Consider the following 14,243-nt stretch of genomic DNA (forward strand, 5'->3'; position numbering starts at 1 on the left):
TTTCAAAAAGTTTGTTTGTCAACTGCTGGGCGGTCTCAACCGACGTCTTCTCTAGTTTTTTTTTCTGTTCTGTTCATGGCGATGTTGATTCAATTGAAATAGATATTCGGATCGAATAAATAAAGGATGATCTTCAGAATAAATAATTTCTTGTTATTTTCAAATTGTTGCCTTCTTGTTGATTTCAAGTGCCCATTTTTGACTTGTTTGTCAAGTCTCAAGGCATCAAATTCCACTCGTCTGGAAGACGTCATCTGGAAAAAGATGTCAGATTTGATAAAAACTGGATTTTTTTTCGAAAAGTTGAAATATCTCGAACAACATTTGATTCTAGTAAACCAATTTTTAATTTAAAACATCACCAAAAACAGTTGTAAATTTGATATTGTTTGTGATTTCATCAGGTCTTGGTTTTACATTAGAAAACTTCTTGTTACTTTGGTGCTTACGGCTATATAGTTCTAGTCTTAACTTGCTCTGTTTTTCAATCCGAAATTTTTCCAGAATTAAATAGTTTTTGACTGACTATGAAATTTGAGTTGAAGGTCGATATTTCAAAAAAAAAAGTCTCAGATTTCTGTAGCACTATGGTAGACTTCTGTAGATATGTGGAACTTGCCACAGAAAACTGTGCAATGTGTGCGAGAAGATGACAAAGAGTTATGACATGGTGCATCAAAAAGTTATGAATTGCGTCAAAAGAAAAAAGCCTAACGGAAAATGGCGGGCAGTAGAATCTGAAATGATAAGGGCTTGTGTGGTGTGGTGACAAGCCGAGTAAGCTCGAATTCAATCCCAAATGACTTGTGCCGGCAATTTCTATAGTACAAGTTGTGTGGCGACATTTTTGTTTGAGATACATTTGCTGCGATCTCTGTACATCAAATGGACAATACACGACTGAAATTGACTCGCAGTGTCTTAAACCACATTCCCCACACCGAAATCCAACATTGTTTATAATTTCGTTATTAATTTTTATTCTAAAATCGATGATTCAACGATTCAATATTTTACCACAATAACAGGTTAACATCAAATCAGAGATGTGAATTTTGTGATAGGAAACAAATCATATTGAATGACGTAGAAACGTGATTCAGGTCTTCATTCAAGTTTAAGACAAATTCAATGACTTGTAGTGGTCAATCAGTTGATCATATGACCATCATCAAGTATGTCAGTTCATTTTCGTTGTGAAAGTGAAATTTCGAGAGTGATTGAATGAAAAACCATCGAATTAACGACGAAAGCATTTATTTATTTTTCTTTATCGATCAAAAATCAATACTTATTCTGTACCTCTGGAAACAAATAGTTATGGAATTGAGATAATGAAGAATATTTGGAATATTATCAGATGACGTTTGATTGGAGAACATGTCATGACAGAAACATTGAGAGACAGGAGAAAAGTAGGATAAAAGACGTGGAGATCCCAAGAAATGAGAGATGCTGGATCACATGGAAGGGGGACACGGTGCTCGAGTTTTAGCCGGACATCATTCTGAAAGTTTTGAAAAATTGGTTTATATTTAAATGTTTAATTGAACTTGATAATCTTATCTTTGAATCCAAATAGGTACGCAATTCTTACTTTAAGTCCAAATTGCCATACCCAAAAATTAAGCCAAATTGGGAAACAGGCACACAAAACGCCAGCTAACTGAAATTTTTATTTACATTCTAGTTGAAGACTATTTTAGATCAACCAAGTTATTTCTTTTTGAATTTTTAAGTTGAATTTAAGTTCAAATCCGAAGTTTCCAAAATTACCCAGTGTTCCAAAAAACACAAAAATGTGGCCGAAACGGGAAATTACTATTTTTGTAAAAAAACAACTAGGCAACGTACAGCTAAAGCAAACGTTCCAGCCTTCTTCAAACACCTGAATAAACTTTAAAAAACAGGCGGGAGGCTTGGAGCTGGCACATACACCAAAGTCTTTCAGCATCCCATTCCATCAGATGTAGTTTAAACTTTACACTCAAATTTGGAAGTTCAAAAGTTTCAAGTACCTATAGTTTTAAGTACTGTACTTTCCTTGCCCTTTCTCAAAATTTTCAAGTGTCTACGTGTTCTCTCCACTGAACTTGATTCTATACGTCACGAACATGCGCAGATTATTTTATATTTTAATTCAAAAACGTGTTACACAAAGTTAATGTGATTATTTTTGGCACCAATGTTGTTAGGTATAGCGCTATTTGCGTCATGCAAAACTCAATCAATTTGCAAAAAAACGAGTAGCCACTATCTACATCACCACACATACCTATATCGTGCCATTAAATTCGGCATTGGCCTGTAGCTGAGACCAGATCGTATATGTCGATCGAATTGTGAACCTCCTCCTAGAAGCTCATCACTTCCATGCCCACTTCGCTCGAAACGCTCCAATGGAAGATCTTGCAGAATGAATGACGTTGTGGAGATAATTGAGATGAGCAGGATGATGATTACAGTGTGGTATGACGGCATCTGTAAAATTTATAGTTGGAAAATGTTTCTGGATTTTCATTCGAGAAGGAAAATATTTTTTTAAAAAAGTTCTAATGGGGACATATGAACAATTTTATAGGGATATTGTCTTTCATGTTCCGTGGGAAACTTTTTTCAAAAAGAGCAAACTAAAATTAAACCTGACGTCATTAAATGGAATATTTTGATCGCAACTGTGATAACATGTGACCTCTATATTTGAAAGTATAAATTTAATTTTAAGTGTGAAAATTCGTTGGAAAATTTCCAAACCATCACTCCAAAACCTTAATAAATTTTTTATTTAAAGTTTCAAATTGGTTTTCAAAAAATAAGCCGCTAATTTTTGAACAAGTAAAATTTATGGATCTCATCTAGTTTTCAGTCCTTGAACTTTCATTAATTCCATTTCAATTGTAGTTTGGAAAGTCAAAAGCTAATGTTCTAGATGCAAGTTTTTAAAGTATATATGTAATAAATTCAATTGATTAAGATAATTAGATTTGAAAGTGGCATAGAAAACTAGAGTTCCAAACGCCGGACAGGTGGTTTGCACGTTAAACTAATTCCAAAGAATTTCAAAGTTCAAAAACAAGGACAGCTTTTGCATATTCAGTTTCGGTCTAACTTAAGTTATTCGTGCAATAGTTTACAAGTTTTCTAGCTCGAGTAAAAAGTGAACGGAAAAATGTAAAATGAGTAAGAAAAGAATGCCTGTTGTCGTTTTTTTCCATAGATAATTATGAGTAACCAAAATAAGAAAATCGTTAGTTATATAACTACAGTGGCCATCTAAATATTCAACTTTAAGTTCTTGTTCAGTAGAAGAAATATTTTCCTTCGTGGCTGAAAAAAACGAAAAAACTCGGTCACACAAATAGCCTTTGAATTTATTTTTTCTGCAAAATCACTTGTAGTCCACTCTATGTTTGATCTTTAGAAATTAAAATAATATTTGCGGATTCAAACAGGTGACGTCATGGAAACGATCCTAAAAATTTAACGCAATATCTGGAGATCAAAAGGAAAGGGTAAATGCTAAATACCTAATCAATATAATTTTCCCAAGAATTTGCTAATATCACTTCATGCAAGCAAAAGAATAATCTGTGATTGAAAATCAAATGCATAAAAAATTGATCACCGACCTTTTTTGCGGCATTGTCTTTACAACTGCAACCAGATTTTAGTGCTCTTATAGAGTTCCTAAGCACTGAAAGTGGGCGTGTCGAATAGTTTTTTAGCCAAAAAAGTACGAGAAACTACATCTAAAAACTACGCTTTGCAAAAAAATTAATTCAATCCTAAATTGAACATAGATCAAGGCTCCGCCCAGTTTCGTCACTTTACCATTACGTTCTAGCATGTGTTTTTGGCATTTAATTTGATTATTTTCAATCGAACAGAAAAAATTATTGCTTTTTGAGATAAAGCAGCAACACAGATTGAGATTTTTTGTAGAAAAAATGGTTGAATTTGATAATAATATTTTTTGCAGTTATGTTTTTTAAACTATGATTTTACATTTTTGCGTGCTGATTCCAGAGAGATCCAAAATATTTTTTAAAATGCTGCTTTTGTAGGTTTCTGGTTGCAAAAAAATAATAACGAACGATTTGGGCGTCATTTTGTAAATTTACTGTTCTCGAACAGAAAATATCAATGTTATGAATTTTTATAGTCCGATAAAATTGCACCGAAAATTTCGATTTAATGGCTAACGGTATTATTTTGAATGTAAGGATCTAAATATGTAGTTTTGAAATTACAAATTCATTTATGGTGTAGAGTTTTAAAAAAACGTAAAAAATCACAGTGGAACGAGTCGTTCTGGAAACGTCATTTGGGCAACAACTTCTTATTCGAGAATTAACATTCAGTTTTCTTTTTCAGAATTTCCAAAAAATTGAACCACAGAAACACGAAATACCCTAAAAATACCTTTGGGAATTCATGGAACTAACGAAGAAAAAAATGCTTGGTATCAAGTACCTACGCAGTCAAACGCCTCAGTCGTGAGCCAATAAGAAACACCATAAAAATGGGCGGCTCGTTACAAAAATTGCCTTTTCACGCAGACTTGCCACTGCGGGAGTACTAATCATTTTTCGGGGTGTCGAGAAGCAGAACCACGTTGTCTACGCTAATTAACACATTCTTTTCCACACCGACACGACAGAGAGAAACAGATCCAGAAGTAGATTGGATTCTAGGAATTGAGAGTTAAGGTATACAGAAATTGAGAGTGGGTGGCAGAGGAAGAGGTAGGTGATTTGGGTAAAGAAAAATGAGAAATAGGGTTTATTGGTTTGACTTGAAAAACGTCATATTTTGAAGAATTCAATCGTGACGTTTCGAACAAAACAAGATCAGTGTGGGAGAAGTTTGGTACTCTGATAAACAGAACTTTTGCAAGGGTTAATTGTGGATGATGGGACTATTGCCTTAATTTGTTCTGTTTATATGAGTTAGAACTTACAAGGAATTTACATATAATTTCAAAAACGTCCAAGAGCACCTATTGTAGCTCCGCAAAAAAGTTAAGGGCGCGTGGATTGGTATTTTTGAACCGGTTATGTCGAAGTTTTTTTTTTTGAAAACTCAAAATGGTAGAAAAGTATCTGATACATCTGTGCAAGTTGTACAAAAATCAGGTGAACTAATATGTAATTTTTAATTTGGCGGAGTTGGAACTGATCAGAAGTACATTTAAATAATGAATAAAAGTAGCAGATTCACCTGTGCCAGAATTCAAGAGAAATCTAATTTTTGGCTCACTGGCGTTTTAAATTTCAAAAATATAAATTGTGATATCTATGCAATATAGTATTTTTCTAATTCCTAAAATTAGTTTTATTTGCCTAGAAAAGGTGTGATTGCCTCAAAAAAAATTTTAACATTCTGAATCAACGATGACAAAAAACAAAAATGATTCGTAAAATTCATTTTGTTTACTTTGTAGTGCATGTGCTGTCGGTACAATTAGTAAAAAAAGACACATCATTCTACAAAAATTGATTCAAAAAAATTATCCAGATGATATTTATATACAATTTAAAAAGTGGGGGTGTACTGAAACTTTCTTAGAATTTATTCTAGAAAGTGACGGGAAATGTAAAAAAGTCTCAATTTTTCTACAATTTTCAATTCAACATGATATTTCTTGTTTTACGCCTGAATGCACTTGAACAACTGGGATGAGAGGATAAATGAGGATTGTAATTAATCAAGGAAGTTATAACTTTGTTATGTTTTGAACTGAACTAATAGGAGTAACAAGACATGAGACAACGTTTGTGAAAATATAGAACAGAATAATAAAATGTAGATCAAAGAAGTTTGAGTACATGAACTATAGTTACTCGAATTATTTTCAAAAAGTAGAAAATCACTAAATTTTGGTCCTATATTTAGCAATCTCATAAAAACGTTCAATGAATCAAGAGAGAGCAAAATTTTCGGCAATGAAATATTTATTTTGAATTGAAAAAAATACGGAAAACTTCCGGAAAACCTGGGGCAGGATGAAATTTGTTTTGATGAAAATAAGTTAAACAACTAGAAACTTCCGCTTTTTTTCCGTACTCATGCACATGAAACCAAGATAAATGTATTTTGAAGAATTTATTTATGTGGAGTTACTATTTTCGAAATTTAGTACATGCTGGGCCAAGCGTGTGGTAGCTCATTATTAAAATATTTTTAAAATTATTAGCAGTTTAAAAATTGATTTCGTTAATCTTCAGAAATTACAGAGGACTTTAAAGAGGAATCTGAAAAAAGTTGGCGCGCAAGTCGGGAACCTTAAATCTGCTGTTTCAAGAATACTTTATGTGGTTGTGACAGTGAAATATGATTTTTTATTTTCAAACTATCAAAGTTTACCAACACAGGTAGAACTACAGCTGCTCAAATTTACAGCAATATGTGCCGGCTACCTAGTGATAAAGTTTCATCCATGTAGATTTCTAGTTTTATATGATTTTGCAGAAAATAGTTTCTCAAATTGTGCATGACAACTGATAAACAAAATAGAGCGATTCTAGGGACTCACAATGAAACACAAAATTCCCAATACGGTTAGATACTGTATAACTTGATAACTTTTTCAAAAAATGTCTTGTCGCATAAACTATATTGAGATATTAATCATGAGTAGATTTTTGATTGCACAAAAAAAATGAATGGAGATTAAATTTCAGATTTTGTATTGAAAATTAATTTTAAAAGGGGTTGTTTTTGTTCGTTTTTTTCAGATTTGATCCTGAAAAAGTGAAAAGCAAAATATAAGATTTGAAGTAAGGTTGAGGGTGGGAGATAGTCAATTACTCATTCTATAATTGTAGGTGTTTTAGTCAGATTATGTCTAGATACATTTCAGATTACTTTCAAATGACAAATTAAGATTAAAATGTGTTGAAAACTGTTTCTAATTTCCAATAGAAAAAGCTTGCAAGTGTTCATAAAACTTAGTTTGACATATTTTTATGCAGACTCACAAATATCCAAATTTTCAGGTTATGCAAAATATTTGAAAATCAGCAAAAAAAACAAAATCTCAGGATTTAGTGAATCTCTAAGAAGAACATTTTCAAAATAAAACAACGCGTTCCTTAAAAATTTATTTATCTGAAATTGGAGAATGTTTTCCAAAATTTTTGTCGCTAAAAAACTAAAAGCTTTTTAATTATATTTTCTCAAGAATAGCGTAGGATGCAACCTTTGAACGTTTCCGCTTTACATGGCTTTGACTTTGAAAAATGACCAAATAGAGTCTGAAAACATATTTTCAGTCTCGAAACGGAAAAAAAATCTAGCTTTTTTTTTTGAAAAGTGTTGTTGAGATCAGACTTTCAGTTCAGAAATGAGATGGTTAATCTGAAATCGAAATTTTTCAAATTTTATTCAACGGTGATCTAACATCTAACTCTAAAAAATTTTCAGGCCTTTACCAATATTTTTTGGCAAAAGTTGGATATTTTTTCATATATTTTATCGAAAGGGTGTTTCAACACCGTGAATCACAACGTCCCCCCAATTGGTAATTATGAAAAAGTTTTGAAAACTTATGAAAATTTTCATTACACTTTTCCAATTCAACTTTCCATCGCATTTTCCCATAAAATTCGCTAGTTTTCCATTTGGTTCCCATTTGATTCAATCCATCCGTCGTCGCTCCTACGTTGTCTTTGTCTATACGGTGGCATTGGCATGGAATTGGTTTCCGACCATAATTCACTGTCAACGTCATTTGACTGTTGGAACCAACTGTTTCTTTGTCACTTTTTTTACATTTGGATAACATGGGAGTATGAGTGAAAAATGCCAATAGATTGAATTATGGGTTCGAAAAACTATATGCACATTTCCATGGTTTCAACTTTATAACACCTAGTTATTTACTTGCACTGAAAACACTCTTAGATCGCCTGTAAAATGTTTCAAGTGTACCAGTTTTTCTACAAATTCAAGCCAGTTAACATGCAACGGTAGACTGAACTTTTTGAATCGGAGTGACCTTTTCACCCGATTTTCAAAATAACATTTCGTTCAAACAGATACACATTACAAACATTTAATATCAAATTAGAATCACAATCGCTTTTATCAGCATTTGAAAATATAAAGGTATTTTGAAATAACAAAAACAACTTGTTTTTCCGGGTTACTATTTCAAAGGCAGTGTGTGTAGGTCTCAAGCTTTTAAAATTCATGAAATTTGAGCAGGAGAAAATATCTGGAAGATGAGGTTTTCTGGACGGAAAAGATGTACTTTAACTCTTATGAAAGCAACACTAAAATTGTAATGGAACTGTTCAGAAGAATTGTCAAATTTTGTAATTTTCAAAATCTTTCTCATTGATAGATGACAATACTACATTTCATTTTTTTTGTTTTGTGTAGATACAAGAATTTCTCATTTAAATTAATGTTTAATTTTTTGTTTTACTTGAGAGCTTTTAACTGAAAATTCCTATTTGTATGACAGTTTTGTAATGAGAACAACAAAGAGAAACATCAAGTTTTAGAGTATTTTATATATTTATTATTATTACAGCTTACAGAACTTTGATTTGTTTTACAGAGAAAAGGTGCAACCGATTAGACAAATTCAATGGATTATCATTATTTGAAACTTTTTGCAGTTCCTTATTTTCAAAAAAATCTTGGTTTTTGGTTTGATCAGGGTGAGAAAGGATTTCGGGGGTCGAAAGCTAGAAAATTATCAATTTTTTGTGATTTTCGATTGTTTTTATGTTTTTCATTTATACGAGATAGCGAAGAAAGAAAGTTTGGAGGCAGGATGGTAGCATTGAATATTGGTCGAATCGTTTAGGCGGCTTCTTCATCGACAGTTCTGAAATTTTGAATATGATTTATTGGTTTTAAAGTTTTATTTTGTAAGCCAGAAGTTTAGAAGTAAAAATAGGAAAAAAGCAACCGTAAGAAAGAAAATTTGAAAGGGTGAGTCTGATCTATTGGGTAAGCTGAGCATGCTTCAATATTCTAATATTCTAAGGCAAGCTAGGGAAATTGAAAAATATAATTTTCAAACTTCTTACAGAGTATCAGAATCCAATTTAGGCAGATCTGAAATGTCTGGTTTTAACCCTGATTTTTTTTAACTCATCAAAAAAACGTACTCCTTGGCGGTGAGTGGCTTGAGCTCCTGGTTTCCGGTGAGTACGACGTACTTCTCCTCAGCGTCTTGTGGAGTGTGGAATCCAATCAAGAAGTAGTAAAGCCAGATTCCGACGACAGCTCCGACGAATGGTCCAACAATTGGAACCCAGAACCACTTGCTGAAATAAAGAAAAAAGTTTAATTTCCCGTTTTCTAGCTAAATTGGGTTGAAGTTGACACCCGTAAGAAGGCTGTTTTCATGTGTTTTTCGTCGGCTTTTTTCCCTCATAAACAACCCTTTTTATGACTTTGTTTTCGCTTTTACTCCCTCTATTTCATGCTATTCAACCCTAGGTACGTATTCATTTCCCCTTACGGAAATGGGCCAAGATTCTATGTTTGTTCTCAAAAATTTCTTTTTTTTTGATTTCCCTCAAAATTCGTTGACCGAGAAGGGAGTTGGCAAAAGGTGGTTGTTTACGTGTGTACGTATATGTGTATACCCCTGTTCTCTATCCCTTTTTCCGATGAAACAATTTGGGAATAGTGACAGTAGTAGACCATCGCATTACGGTGAGCGTCGATCATTCGGATGAAAAGGCAGAGAAGAGACATCAGAGAGAAAGGGAATGTGACCGCGAAAATGAGTTTATTACCCCTTTAGCCCCCTCTGGAGGAGAATAGGAGATAGTTGCCGTGTTGAATGTTTTAGGAAGATGAGGTACATTTTTGAGGTCATTAAACGGTAATTTCATGGAGGTTTTGATGATGAAACATTGGATAAGGACTTTCAAAAGTAATTTTTGCTCATTTTGAAATCAACATTTTTTGAAACTTACGTGAAGACAGCTCCTCCGTAGAAGATGGAGGTGAAGAGACGTGGTGCAAAGTCACGAGCTGGGTTGACTGGGTATCCGCAGTTGTATCCGAAGGCGGCTCCGATGGCGACGAATCCGGTTCCGACAAGGATTGGCTGAAGCCATGTTGGGTAAGAGTTGCGCTTGTCGACGATGTGAGCGATCAGGAAGACGAAAACGGCGGTGGCGACGAATTGATCGACAAATCCGTTGACAAGTCCGAGGTGTGGAGCTGGGTAAGAGGCGAAGATTCCGGCGGTGTCCTTTGGTCCTCCAACGGTACGAACTCCTCCGTCAAACACATTGATGGCGTCATTGTAGACGGCGTAGACGGTGGCGGCTCCGAAGAAAGCTCCGAAGAATTGGGCGACGAAGTAGGCAATGAATTGGACGATGGTGATTTGTCCGACGGAAAGGAAGGCAAAGGAGACGGCAGGGTTAATATGTCCTCCTGAAATTATTTATTTAGGTTTAAAATATTCATGATTCGAAATTCTCAATTTTTAGATTTTTTCTAACCGTTAAAACTATATGTTTGCATTATTTCTCTACATTTGCACAGGAATTTATTACCAGTAAATTGTCCACTCTTCTCAAACATAACTACTTCTCACACTCTCATTCAATCACGCAATGCCCATAAATCGGCCGTTTTTCCCATTTTCACAAACTCTCTCTTTTCACAATAATACATCAATATACACAAACTAACCGGAGAGTTTGGCAGAGACAGCAACACCGAAAACGATGGCGATTCCGAATCCGACGTTGACTCCAATGAATTCGTTGACTTCTGGTCTTGGCAACACCTTCTGTGCGACAACAGAAAGTCCGATGAGCTGAAAAATATTGGTTAGGGTTATTTTCGGATGTTCCAAAGTTCGGAATCCAAACTGAACTCTGCATCTTTTCCGAATGCTGTTATTTTTATGAGTCTAAGTTTATGAGCTCACTGTGCAAAATAGCTTCATCTTCTTTATTTTCGCTCAAAAAATTGGTGGCTCTTTTGTCACAAAATCGACCCTTCACAGATCCCCCGAGAGAGGGTTCCAACACTTTTCACAAATGACTCTCGTGACTAATCACTGTTTTGATCTATCCTCCACCTGCTCTTTGCTCGTTTACGATTCTAGTGGGTTCCAAATTCTGGATTAATCCATGAGAAGCATACGAAAGGAGCAAAGAGCACGAAATGTTAAAGGGAGAGACAGATGTTCCGAAATGAGCCTAATTGCATATGAATTAGTGTCTAGAGCCATCCCTGGAGGAAACATTGGAAGCACATGATGATGATGCTTGAGGGAAAAAGGTATTGTGGCAAAGATCAACAGATAAAGTATGTAAGAATCTCAAAATTAACTGGATACACTTACACAGAGCAAGTAAGTTCCGGTGAACTCAGCGAGCACAGCGCGGAGCAACTCTTTACGAATGTGGAACTTGGCGCGAAGTTTGTCCAAGATCATTTTGACCTGGAATCACAAATTGAAAATATTATTTTGAAAAAGTTAAATATGGAAAAATCGAAAGAAAGGGAAATTGGTATTAAAAAGTCCAAACAAGGTAGTTTTCAAGGTGGTAACCTGCAATTTTCGATGTTTACTCCGTAGGACAGACCTAGGCTCCCGGACGACAACACTGGCAGAGTCACAAACATAAAATATGGGCGGAGAAGAGGAAGAAGAAGAAGAAGAAGAGAGGGCTGTTGTTGTTGGTGGGACCTAGGCTCCGCCCACTCAGATACACACGCGGGGACATTTCCCTCCGATTTGGACGGATGCCAAGGTCGAAATTGAAAGGTGAAGTTGGGAGGAGTGTCGAGAAACAGAGAGGGTGAGAGAGATCCGATCACAGATCAAACGAAATATTTTATTTTTATTTTCATAATGAAAGGAGGTTCCGAAGAAGATAAGAAAGTGACAGGGAGGTCCAGAAGTGAGTCATTGTGACCCTTGAGCAGTGGAAGTTGAGCCAACTGTTGTGGGAGAACGAGGGGGTTGTGCTACTTTTACTTTTCACATTGAAGTTGGCATCATGCCAATTGGTTTCTGGTGCAGTCAGGTGTACTGATGGAAGAGTCCACAATAAAATAGAATGGAAGATTTTAAAGCTTGAGGGGGTGCAATTTGAATTTTAAGAGCTCAACCTAGATTGAGCGCCATAAAGCAACAACGAGTTTGGATAAACTAGGACTTTTTTGGAAGGCACGATTCAATCCTGGAATACTGCCTAGAGTTTCCGAACAATTTATATATTAAGCAATTGAAAGCTTTAAAGCCTTATCTTTAGCTTTATTATGTTAAGCACTACTTTTTGAGCCCAGCTTGTGTGTAGAACTATTGACATAATTTCAAAAAATCAGTAAGCTCCGAGCCATGAACAACTGGTACTAAATTTATATATTGCTTATTTCAAAAGTGTAATATATATCCGCGCACTGTTGCATAACTTCCCACCAGACGCCACTTATCTACAGTAACCCATCAGTAACCCCTCCTGGAGCCATATGACGTGATCAGTGTGACTGTTGTATACCGCACCAACACACTCCTCCATCACCTATTACACACACCAAAATCACCCCATCGGAAGTACAAGAAGATGCAGAAATTTGAAGGGATGGTGCATCTGGTGGGTGTCTGGCGACCTGACCTCTGGTGTCCCGCCATCAACAGGAGGAGGCCACCCATTGTAATTGTGACCGCTAGAAGCGTAGAGAGATGCCTCTTCTCTTTTTAATATAATGACAGACTCGCACAGAGGGACGGCTTTTATGAATGAATTGTGGAGGGATTGTGAGGGTCAATCCAACAACGATGACGACGACTCAATCAAGAGTGCATTTCGATACAGTTGTGAATAGAGAGAGGCGGGGTATAGTGAATAGAAAGGTGTATGGATGCTTGTGAGCAATTTAGTTGTCACCGGAATGGATTTTTACTAGAATTGTAATATATATTCGAATCGAGTAAAGGGGGCTAAAGTTCTAAAGTTAGAGAAAGTGTCATCAAGTTGAAAGTCGATGGATCAAGCTTTCCTCCAAGGTTCGAAGATTCGTGATCTTTCGGATCGAAGAATAATATGGACTTTCGCGCAACGCCTACTTGTATGCCTACAAGGCAGGCGTAACTCGACTTGAATTCTGTGGGTTCGTCATTTTTATGGAGAATGTAGAATTATATTAGAACTTTTGAACGTAGAAATTTAGATTTTCGTCATAAAAATCATGCAGTTTTTGTTAATAACCAATACTTGAGTAGAAAGCTACTCAAAGGTAGCACCCCATCCGCTTCTCATTCAAAATAGAAAAATAATAATCATATAACGGAAATGTAATAAAAGAGGACGGAAACGGCATCTATATGATCCTCTATGTCTACCTCACGTGGTAACCATGGAAACTAAAGCGACCAACATCCAAAACAAGGAATAAGAGATCGGATATACATATAGAGAGCATCACAAGACACCGGAAGAGATGAGAGATGAGCACCTGATATTTTTACTTCTTTTTCTTTTTCACCTCCGACTCTTTGGGCTAGGGGCGCTTTAATTATCTTGTTGTTTACTGCGGCTGGAACTGAGAAATAAGTAGAAGAAGTACGAAGATCTAGGAGGAACATGAAGCTTTGAAAAATAAGTTATTATGACTTGAAATAGGGGAAATTGGATAGCTGCAATGGGAGAGAAAGTGTCTTCAAAAAGAAGATAAGGAACGGGGCGAAAATCAGTCAGGTGGAAATGAGGACAAGAAATTTTTAAATTCGGAAGGCAAAATTCGAATTTTAATTAGGTATTTAGGTCGCAACGTTGTAGATTCTAATGAGGGCCAATCGGACTTCAAAAGTTCAAGACATTTTATAACAATAGATTTATTGCATGAACCATCGGACAAGGTTCCTGAAGGTTTAACAAAAGGGCTTTCAGATAAATAGACCAAAGATATTTACTTGGTCCAGAACTTGAGCCAAATTCTGGCAAGACTTTGAATGCACTTGGTAAAATTCGATTCAGCTTTTTCCAAACTGTAGGAAATTGGCAAGCGTTTGATCAAATTTGCGCTGAACTTCAGTAACTACGTCTTCTAAGTATCGCCTAACTTTTTTTTCCTTCTCGAATTGGACCTTACAAATTAATGTTGAGATGAGAAACTGTAAAGACTAATTTAGAATAGTATTACCTAAAAACTACAACCTGATCTTTCAGAACACAATGCTTCATCGTTGATGCCTAGCTTGCACTTTACCAATTCTCAATTTTTCATATTTCGGCTCCTTGAGC

The 14,243-nt window shown here is 35.4% G+C and overlaps 2 protein-coding genes and 1 non-coding gene across 4 annotated transcripts; all 3 read right to left on the reverse strand.

Annotated features, from left to right (window-relative positions):
- Positions 1-1,232: 1,232 nt before the first annotated feature.
- Positions 1,233-3,742, reverse strand: nlp-82 (Neuropeptide-Like Protein). Its single transcript, NM_001383912.3, has 3 exons — positions 3,630-3,742; positions 2,276-2,481; positions 1,233-1,507 (listed from the first exon to the last, which is right to left on the reverse strand). The coding sequence occupies exons 2-3, from the start codon at positions 2,479-2,481 to the stop codon at positions 1,492-1,494; spliced, it is 222 nt and encodes a 73-aa protein (NP_001370192.1). The 5' UTR covers positions 3,630-3,742; the 3' UTR covers positions 1,233-1,491.
- A 4,760-nt stretch (positions 3,743-8,502) lies between these two features.
- On the reverse strand, positions 8,503-11,436 carry aqp-2 (Aquaporin-9). 2 transcript variants are annotated; one of them, NM_001381560.2, is made up of 6 exons: positions 11,336-11,436; positions 10,675-10,801; positions 9,945-10,413; positions 9,126-9,284; positions 9,045-9,072; positions 8,503-8,839 (listed from the first exon to the last, which is right to left on the reverse strand). In NM_001381560.2, exons 1-5 carry the CDS (start codon positions 11,426-11,428, stop codon positions 9,063-9,065), a joined length of 858 nt encoding a protein of 285 aa, NP_001366692.1. In that variant the 5' UTR covers positions 11,429-11,436; the 3' UTR covers positions 8,503-8,839; positions 9,045-9,062. The 2 variants fall into 2 exon arrangements, with proteins under 2 accessions (NP_001366692.1, NP_001379056.1); NM_001393149.1 differs by lacking the exon at positions 9,045-9,072 and having other exon boundaries at positions 8,573-8,839; positions 11,336-11,434.
- A 250-nt stretch (positions 11,437-11,686) lies between these two features.
- Positions 11,687-11,830, reverse strand: C01G6.13. Its single transcript, NR_051524.1, has one exon. It is a non-coding gene; the product is annotated as an Unclassified non-coding RNA C01G6.13 (non-coding RNA).
- Positions 11,831-14,243: the final 2,413 nt, after the last annotated feature.

This window comes from Caenorhabditis elegans, chromosome II, assembly GCF_000002985.6.
Source record: "Caenorhabditis elegans chromosome II".
NCBI lineage: Eukaryota > Metazoa > Nematoda > Chromadorea > Rhabditida > Rhabditidae > Caenorhabditis > Caenorhabditis elegans.